The sequence below is a fragment of the Nannospalax galili genome, unplaced genomic scaffold (genome assembly GCF_000622305.1).
Source record: "Nannospalax galili isolate Female #2095 unplaced genomic scaffold, S.galili_v1.0 scaffold356, whole genome shotgun sequence".
Classification (NCBI taxonomy): domain Eukaryota; kingdom Metazoa; phylum Chordata; class Mammalia; order Rodentia; family Spalacidae; genus Nannospalax; species Nannospalax galili.
In genome coordinates this window covers 2,136,184-2,146,083 of record NW_008338126.1, presented here as the reverse complement: position 1 = coordinate 2,146,083, position 9,900 = coordinate 2,136,184, and the positions used below count along the sequence as shown (strand labels likewise).

The window sequence follows — 9,900 nt, the reverse complement described above, 5'->3', positions numbered from 1 at the left end:
AAGTACCAACCCCCCCCCCGCCCATATACATTGTCATGACTATTAAAAACTTAGCACTAGGTCCCAAGGAGATGACTCAGTTGGGTAAAATGCAAGCCGGGCAAGCATTAGGACAGGAGTTCGAATTCCTAGCATGCACACAAATACTGGGTGGATGTGGCAACCTGCCTGTAACCCCCCCAGTAATGGGAGGTACAGATGGGATTCCCAGAGCAAACTGGTAGCAAACTGATGAGTTCTGGGTTCAAGGAAGAGACCCCGTCTCAATACATCCAGTGGAGAGTCAATGAGGAAGACATCAATGCTAGCCTCCGGCTTCTGCACACACCGGCACCCCTACATGCATGTACACCAACACTCATACAAATACGCATACATATGCATGCACACCACACACTGAAAAAATTCAGCACTAAACTGCAATCATCATCCTCTATCACTAAATATTCTTGTAAAAACAATTTTTCATGAGCCGCTTAATGTGCTATCACACGTACATCTATTTCAAGCTATGACAGAGCACTAGGCATCAGATTTACCCTGCTGTCTGAAGAAAAGAGCCTAGATAAAATACATGAAACACGATAGACCATGACCACAATAGGCCAAGAAAGTTAACCATCCCTGAGAGACAGGAAACAAACAAGCCGAGTGCTGTGAAAACCCCCACCTGCCCAGGGTTAAGGGGTTTATATTAAAAGAGACCAGGACGGAGCCTGTGTAATGAGTTGCAGAGCTCCAGATGAGAGTCCCTGAAGACCAAGGTGAAAAGAACTTGCAGGACAGTGTATCAGAGAACAGCACTGCAGGGAGAACTTGGAAGAACTGCAAAGGGCATCATTGCATATTAACTCAGTTTGGACTGGTACAAACTTAATACTGGTATCACCTAAGGCTGAGGCCAGGGAAAAGAACCATCAGGAAAGATAACAGGTAAAGATACCAAGAGGTCACCCAGGGCAGGAAATAATACGTTTCCATAAGCCAGTCTAGAAAACTTCTTGATTCATGAGGCTTTGGATAGACTACTCAGAATGTCTTGCCTCAACAGTGGGGAAAAATTAACCCAGATTAAATGCTGTTCTAGTTCCACCTAATAAAATCTAGACCCAACAGGGTTAAACTATTTTCAAGGAACTTGGCTGCCTCCTAGAAATAAAGGCTCAAGATGTATGGGAATGCAATACCCAAAAGCCACGAAGGAAAATGTCACAATGCCAGAATCCAACAAAGATTACAGGCATGTGAAGAGGCAGGAAAATAGAACTCAAGGAGGAGAAAAACCAATCAAACAAAACAGACCCACTCTTGACAGAAGATGCCCTCTACTAGCCGCTGTGGGTACCCACACACATGTGAGACACACATGCACATACATAAATAAAAAATAAAACACATCTTAAAAGATGACAGATTTCTTGCCAGAAACACTGTAAACAAAGGCAGTGGAGTGTGGAGCTTATATTAGGCAAAAGTATGACAGTATAAAAGATGAGAGGAAAGAAATGGAAATATATCATTGTAAGATCTTTACTGTATGTGAAATGAAATACCACTGGAAAGTGGACTGTGATGAGTAGAATGAATACTATAAGCCTAGCACAGTCGCATAGCAAAACAGTTACAGCCAGAAAGCTAAAGACAGCAAAAACCGAATCATAAAAAGTACTTGGTAATGCAGAAGAACACAGGGAAGAGAAAAAAGGAACAGAGAAGAAACGAGGGAGATACTTAGAAAACAAACAAGTGAGATTCAAACCAAGCCTCATCAATAAGGACGTTAGATGCCAATGGTCTTACCGCCTCAATTAAAAGGCAGAGGTAATCAGGTTGGACGAAAAGCAAGACTCTATGTCCCCTATAACAGAAACACACTTTAAATATAAAGAAACACTAGGTCAACGGTTAAAGATTAAGAAATATGGCCAGGCGTGGTGGCGCATGCCTTTAATCCCAACGCTTGAGAGGCAGAGGCAGGCGGATCTTTGTGGGTTCGAGGCCAGTCTGGTCTACACAGTGAGTTCCAGGACAGCTGGGGCTACAAGGAGACCCTGTCTCAAAAAAGACAAAAAAAAAACAAAAAAACAAAAAAAAACAAAAAAAAAACCCACCAAATTTTAATTGGCAAAAGATTAGAACAGGCCTCAAAGATGATATACCAATGGCAAATACACACTTGGAAAGCTGGCCAAGATCTTTTGTCATTTTGCAAATGCAAACTAAAACTACATTGAGATGCCAGCACACACCGAGTGGCTAAAATCAGTACTGACACACCACGTTCCTAGGGCAACAAGAACACACACTGCTCATTAGACTTTCAGTACTGAAACCCCTTTGGTAAACAACTTGACAAAGTTCTCAGAAGAGAAATAACCATACTCCAGTCAAATGCCCCAGGCATTCTATTCTGAAGTTTCTAAGTATCTGTCCAAGGAAAGACTTTTTTTTTTTTAAAGATTTATTTATTCGATTTATTTTGAATATGTGATGGGGATATGCACACATGAGTGCAGGTACCGGCAAAGCCCAGAGTTGTCCATCGGATCCCCTGGTGCTGGAGCTGCAGGTGGTTGTGAGGGGCCTGATGTAGGTACTGGGGACTGAGCTTGAGGTCCTCTGCAAGGGCAAAACATGCTCTTAGCCACTCAGCCACCTCTACAGCCCCAAGGAAAGACTTTATGTCTAGAAAAATGTTCAGAAATATTCCTAGTCACTAATTTTATAATAGTCTCAATGGAAATAGCCCAGATGTCCATAAGCAGGTAAATGGATAAACTCATCTGTCCATGCAAAGAATACTCTCCATCAGCAAGATGGTATGTGTCACAGCTACATGCCTCAGTATGGATACATCTTAACATAATCATTAAAGAACCCAGACTCAAAAAGCACATAACTATACTGTAAGACAGTCAATAACACCAAACTCTAAATACAGACTAATTTATCATGACAGAAAGCACATCACTGTTAGCCTAAGGGTATGGGTGGAAGAGGCAGAGAGGGGTTTAAGGAAAGGATTACCAAGAGGAATGAGGAAACTCTTGAGGGAGGTGGGTAGGTTCTGTATTTTGATAATGGTTTCACAGGTACAGGCCTGTCAGAATACATCTAAATTACCCAGTTGCACACTTTAAATTTGTGCAGTTTATTATACACTAAGAACACATCAACAAAGTTGTCTTCAAAGAAGTCACAGTTTTCACAATAATGAAATGCTATCAAGTGGATACACTGGATTTAATGATTCTCTTACTACCAGAAATGACATCGTCTTCTATCAGAAATAAAGACATAGGGGCTGGAGAGATGGCTCAGTGGTTAAGAGCACTGACTGTTCTTGCCGAGAACCCAGGTTCAATTCCAGTCCCCACATGGCAGCAAACAACATTCCTTAACGCCAGTTCCAGGGGAATTTGATGCCCTCTTCTAACATCTGAGGCATTGTATGACATGGGTACACTCATATACATGCATGTAATACACTTATACACATAAAAAATAAATAAAATATTTTTAAAACAGAAATAAAGGTATAATCAAATCTCTGTGTGCTGAAGACCTTTGATTACAGTTGTGTTTAATTCTCCTTTCCTTCGGCTAGTTTTTGGGAAGCAGAATCACTACACTTAATTGAAGCTAAAAGGCTGAGAAGGAGTTAAGAAGCAGAATTACTAGGTGGAGCAAAGGGTGCTGGATCTCTGGGCTATTCAATAAGAGAGTCTCTAGGAAGCTCGTGTCAAGGACCCCTTCCTCCTGGCTATTTTTGTAGCCTCTCCCCCCTTTTTAACCAGTATATTTTCTTTTTCTTAATATTTTATTTATTGTATGAGTGTAGTGCCTGCATGTATGTAAGTGCACCCTTGTCATGCAGTGTCCAGAAGAGGGCATCAGATTCCCTGGAACTGGAATTACAGATGGTTGTTAGCTGCCACGTAGGTGCTAGGATTTGAACCTGGGTCTTCTGCAAGAACAACTGGTGCTCTTAACCACTGAGCCATCTCTCCAGTCTCCGAGCATACTTTCTTACCAGGTTCCCTTCATCTCTCATTTTTGTCTGTGATTTCTCCATCCTTGACTCTCTATAGAATGAAAGCCATCAAAAGATCCCCTGGAGTTCTCAATTTGCATGAGTTCTCAATTTGCATGACTGCTAAGGCCGGCCAGTCTCGTCTTGGTGGCTGTGAGGTGTGGCAGGATAGCAATAGTTGGCAGAGTCTTTCCTAATGGCCTTGGACCTTGGTCCTATCCACTCTGTGATGCCCTTGACTGAACTCATCTTCTGAGTTACTCACACCAGAGGCAGTACCTACCTGCTCCCAGAGACAGAGTACAGCACCCTCTCACTGGTTTCTTTCCTTGATCTTCTTTCTGGGGATTAGTACTGGGGATGTACTAACACAGTCTTGTACATGCTAGGCAAACTCCCTACCACTGTGCTATACCCCAGCGTTCTCACCTGTTTTTTGGTGTCCACCTCCAGAATGTCCATCAGGTTGATCATGATGTTTTTGTGTGTCTTCTTATACTTCCCAACCCGCAGTGAGATGGTGAGCCAGCCTGGGCGCCCTGTGCACATGAAAGTCTTGCTGCCCTGTTCCTTCCATTCTCGCACCTGCAACCACAGGACAAGGCTGAGCTGGCCCCAATGGGATCCCCAGAGTTGCTCACAGCCCTTCTTTCAGGGAGAGGGAGCTAGGAAAGACAACTTTACCCAGGCACTGGTTGGGAGGATGGCTTAAAGGCCTGCGGGTCTTACCCTGTACTTCTCCCTGACTCACAAGGCCAACAGAAGAGCCAGCATGTTCCTACTACACAGCAGTTAGATTGTTTTGAAAACATTAACTGGGAGTTCAGGAAGGGTTCTGCAGCAGTAATAGAGCAAATAAAAAAGGATTATCATCTCCTTGGTGCACCTACCCTACTAGGTGCCTACTGTACACTGTTTTGTTAATTCTCATAACCCCAGGAGGTTGGGGTGACCCCCTTTTGCAGATGAGGAAACTCAGGCAAATTACTTGTCCAAGACCATACAACCCATGACTGGCAGGGTCCAGATTTTCAGCCAAGACTGTATGACTGCAGAGCCAGGAGGACAGATGAGTTTAGTCCACAGAAGAACTTATAGAAGCTTACTCCATGCCCAGCCCCATTTTAAGCACTCATACACTTTAACTCATGTACCACTTTGATGGGGAGAAAAGAGACAGGAAAAGGAGCAGTTAGCCAATGGAAGGAACTACTCTAGAAAAAATCTCCATAGTTTGAGACCACAGCCAAAAGGGTGCAGAGGATGATGTGCTCGTCCAGAACACAGGAAGAGGTATCCTGTCCTTGGAGAGATGAACAAGCACAGGAGTAACACACATGTGTAGTCTGGACATCCAAACACATCCTTTCCTCTCCATCTGCTTCAAGTTCTTCTTTCCTGAATCCAGGTGAGGCTGATTCTACCCGTTGGCCACAATGACAGTTTTAGGGCTGGGACTATAACCCCAGTCAAGCCAATGAGTCTGGTTTCAGGAGAGGTATTCTCTCTTTACCGAAGTTGTGATACTGGTTGGACCTAAGCCAGAAACTGTTAGGGCCTCCACAGGGAAACAGCCACCCTGAGAATGAAGTCAACTCAGGGGAAGGAAGAGCCAAGGGACAGCAGTTAAGTTGGAGACAGACAAGAGAGGGAGGATCCTGAGCCATACCTCAGTCAGTTTTACAGACTTTTTAGGACCATGGCCAGAACAGCCCCTTTTTGCTCCAACCAGTTTTAACCGACTTTCTACACCTCAATGTCCTGTCAAGGATTAGGCTTCCTGGGGGAAGCTGCCCTGGAGCTGTGTAAAGATGAAAGGTGAATTCTATGAACACCCTGCCTGACTCTGCAGTCCAGGAATTGAAGTAAACTCAGGATGTGACAGAGTGGACTAGGTATGCTGCTGGACGGTGCATCATACACAGGGTAGATGCCACCAAGCCTGGAACATTGGTTGGATGGAATGGTGACTGGATCTGGGGCAGAGGCAAGGCCTAGAAAAACCATTGGTCAAATTCTCAAGAGAGGTAGGGGGGGCCTAGCAAAGGAGCAACTAGTCAGGAAGCTTTGCAACAAACCAGACTTGAGGTAACAAAACCAGATTCATAGAGTGAGATAGAAAGGATGGGGAAAACAGTTGAGTCAAGAGTTCAGTTCCAGTCCTATTTATGAGCTGTGCTGTTCTGAAAACATAACTCACAACTTGAACCTCATTTTTTTTCCCCATTAGTAAAACAGGTACAAAGATACCAGGTGGCTCTGAGAACTGGCATGATGACACAAGGTATGACCCAAAGGGCCCTGTTGTTATCCTGTCCACTGTGCATCCTTCTATTTAGTTTAGATTAATGGGCACTCACTAAGAAGCCTAGAGAAGGCCCCAGGGGCCAGAGGTGAGGCAGGTAACAGTCCATGTCTTCTAGCTGACCAGGGAGACAAGCAAGAAAATGCATAATCTGAAACTGCAGAAAGAAACAGGAAAGAGGGTGCAGCTGGAGGGAGTGAATGAGTGAGTGAGTGGGTGGCTGGGAGGACTGCAGAGCTCAGGAGCAGCAAAACTCAGGGCAGCAATGCCAAGTGCTTCTGACGCTGCACCTCCTCTCACTGAGCATGGTCTTCCGGTTTGGAGGTCAGTCTGCCCGCACCTTCATGCAGAGCATGAAACAAACAGAATATGAAGACAGCTGCTACGAGGGCAGCACGAGGAAGCAGAAGCTCACTGCAGCTTGATGCCAGTAAGAGGGGAACACAAGGAGAGCCCGAAGGAGTCCACGCCAGCACTGGATGGGGAGGAGGCTTCACTAGGAGGGCGTCCCAGGCTGGGTTGCAGTTGGCCTATGTGAACGATCAGTTACAGGGCAATGGACAACTGCATCTGTCCAGAAAGACTGCTCATCTGCAGACTCCAACTTGGAGTTGGGGGCTGGATTCCACCTTCTCACTTTAGTCCTCTGTAGTAAAGGCGTGCAAAGCGCCTTATGTTCCCAAACTTTCATCTCTGTCCTACCATCAAAGCCCCTCTCCAAACTGACTTTCTAACCGTCTTCACCCCTTTGCCTGTGCTTCCCAGCTTCCTGCCTTTGCTCACATCTCCACCTGAGCCATTCCCCAGACTTCCCCCAGCACCAGCTCCCGGAAGCCCTTCCTCCATAGGAAGGCTGGGCCGGGTTGAGTTACCGATTTTCGCACCTCCTCAGTGTTTAGGGTCTTTCATTTTCCAGGCCACTGCACATGCCTTGCACCCAGTGGGCACTCCATAAACCTCGGGGCAAGGTTGTGCTCGCAGCCCCACTGCGTTTGCTTTATTCCAGTTCCATCCCCAGGCAGTCCCTTTCCCCATCAACTGCGAACTCCCCTCCCACGCGGGCTCCTCGGGCCGGGCACACGCCCCCGCCGCCCGGCGGACCGCTAGGCTGGCGCACGCCTCAGGTCTGCGAGTCCAGGGCGCGGCCGCTCACCTGCTTCTGGATGTCCCGCACGCGCTGCTCGTGCAGGCGCGGCGCGCTGCTCAGCCTGAATACCACCCAGGCGCGCACGTAGTAGTAGATGTCGAAGATGAGCGAGAGCGGCAGGAGGAAGAGGCACACGAAGACCCAGCGCTGGTGGATGAGCACGAACTCCAGTCCCTTCACGCGCACCCAGAGCAGGAAGAGCAGCGCGCACACGGCCAGAGACACGGCGGGCTCCATGGTGTCGCGGCGCGCCGCTCGAGGAGGGTGCGGGCTCGCCCTGCCTGTCACCGCCGCCCGCTCCGCGCCAGGCCCGCTCCGCGCCCGCCGCCGCCGCCCCGGGAGCTTGTAAGTCTGGCCCGCCGCCTCGTGATTGGCTTGGGTCGCCAAGGTTCGGTGGGCCGAGACCCAGGCGGCGACCAATAGTAAGCCGCGACGGGGATCGGACCAGGAAGCCACTGCTTCCATTGGCTGCGGGAGCCGGGCCGCTCCACCCCGTTCTCCTCGCCGACGCGCGAGGTGGGGCTGACCCGGGCGGGGGGCGCTGGCGGGGTCGTCCGTGCGGCGCAGCGCCCCCGTATCCGCGAGGCAGCGGCATTCGGGTTCCCGCCCTGGAGGCTGCGGGACCAGCTTTGCGCACCGCCTTAGGTGGCTCCTCCCGGGGACCCCGGTCCTCTCGAGGGTGGGCGGAGCTGCAGACCTGCGGCCGGGGCCGGACGGTGCCTGGCTGTCACCTGGGCTGGTCGGGTCTGCGAGCGCCCAAGGGCAGCGGGGGCGTCTCTCTTCGTTTTTCGAGGCGCTTCTCGTAAATTCGTTTGAGCTACCACAGCAGCTCTGGGTGGTGGGTGATTGGAGCCTCCATCTGATAAGAAAAGTGAGTGCCACCTGTAGTGAACTCCAGCGCCTTGAAGAAGCCGGGGCCACTCTTCATCCTGAGGCCAGGGTCGATGTGGGGCTGAAGGAGAAGGGGGACCCTTCTGTGGCGCGTACAAGCTTTGGGTTAAGGGGACTAACCAGGCACATGGCCCTGGCCTAGAGGAGCAACCAGGCCGGGGCTCAGGAAGACCCTCTGTTCCCTCCAAAAGCTTAAATCTAGTGCTGTGTTCACTTATGAAACAATAGGAAGTTCAGGAATTTTGTTGGATTTTTTAGGAGCCCATATTAGGGCCTTCTCTGCCTTACTAGGCTTTCCTGCTTCCCTCCTTTCAACGTGACTCCGTGGGTCCCCTCATCCCTCACCATAGAGCCTTCGATGAAGCATTCCTTTGGAATGAATGCACTTTCCCATCCCCATCACAGAGCCTGGACAGCCACTCTGGGCCACGCCTTAAGCTACATTTACGTGCTACCCTCAGAGGCTCACATTTCTTTCCCATTATTGTCTAATTGTCCGTATGTGTCTCTCGTTCCTACAGATGGAACCCTCGCTCAAACAGCATGTTATCACAATACTTGTATTTCCAGGTTCTAGCATGATGTTTGGAGCTTTGTAGACATATCAGTGTGTATTGAGCAATAATTGAAGAAAGAATGTAGGCAGAAGTTCAAATACACAATAACAATCAAAGTTCAAACTGAGAATGTGTTTGCCCTAGGCTTCAAAAGAGAATAGTCTAGACCTGAACTGTCTTACACAATCATGGTAGCTACTGACGGAGCTAGCCCAAATCGAGATGGCCTTTACACACATTCATTACTTCAAAACTTACATCAATTACATGTCAAAAGATTATACTGGATTAAATAGAATATATTAAAATCTATCTTCTTTCTTTTCTTTTCCTTTTTTCTTTCTTTTGTCTTTTTGAGACAGGGTCTCCCTGTAGCTGCAGCCGGCCTGAATTTGCTGTGGAGACCAGGATGACCCTGAATTCGAAGAGATCTCCCTGCCTCTTCCTCCTGAGTGCTGGGATTAAAGGTGTATGCCACCACTCCCAGCCAAAATGTGTAGCCCAAGCTGGCCACGAATTCCAGATCCTCTTGCCTCTGCCTATTCAGCATATCCTACCAGCATTTCTTTGTGTGTTTATATATGTGTCTGCAAGTATTAGTACATGTGTGTACACATGCATGTAGAGACCAGAGATTGATTGGGTATCTTCCTCAGTCACTCTCCACCCTCTTTTTAGTCCCAGGGATCCACCTGTCTCCACCTCCTGAGCACTGGGATTTACAGGTGTGCACCACCACACCCAGCTTTTAAAAAAATTTTTTTATGTGTATGTGTATGTGCTTGTGTGAGTTTATGTGCACCATGTGAGTGCAGGAGCCCATGGAGGTGGAAGAGGACATCAAATCTCCTGGAGCTGGAGTTACACATAGTCGTGATCCACCATGTTGGTTCTGGGAACCAAACTCAGGCTGTTTGCAAAAATAGTGAGCACTCCTAACCACTATCTCTCCAGCCTGCACACCCAG

At 48.0% G+C, this 9,900-nt stretch overlaps 1 protein-coding gene across 1 annotated transcript in view; it reads right to left on the bottom strand.

Annotated features, from left to right (window-relative positions):
- The window catches only part of Dhcr24 (24-dehydrocholesterol reductase), a 26,396-nt gene extending 18,550 nt beyond the window's left edge, over window positions 1-7,846 (bottom strand). Inside the window, exons 1-2 of the mRNA XM_008832985.3 lie at window positions 7,492-7,846; window positions 4,463-4,618 (exon numbers count right to left, since the gene is read on the bottom strand). Coding sequence (XP_008831207.1) covers window positions 4,463-4,618; window positions 7,492-7,722 — 387 coding nt within the window. The 5' untranslated portion in view covers window positions 7,723-7,846. The remainder of the gene's footprint in view (window positions 1-4,462; window positions 4,619-7,491) is intronic.
- Window positions 7,847-9,900: the final 2,054 nt, after the last annotated feature.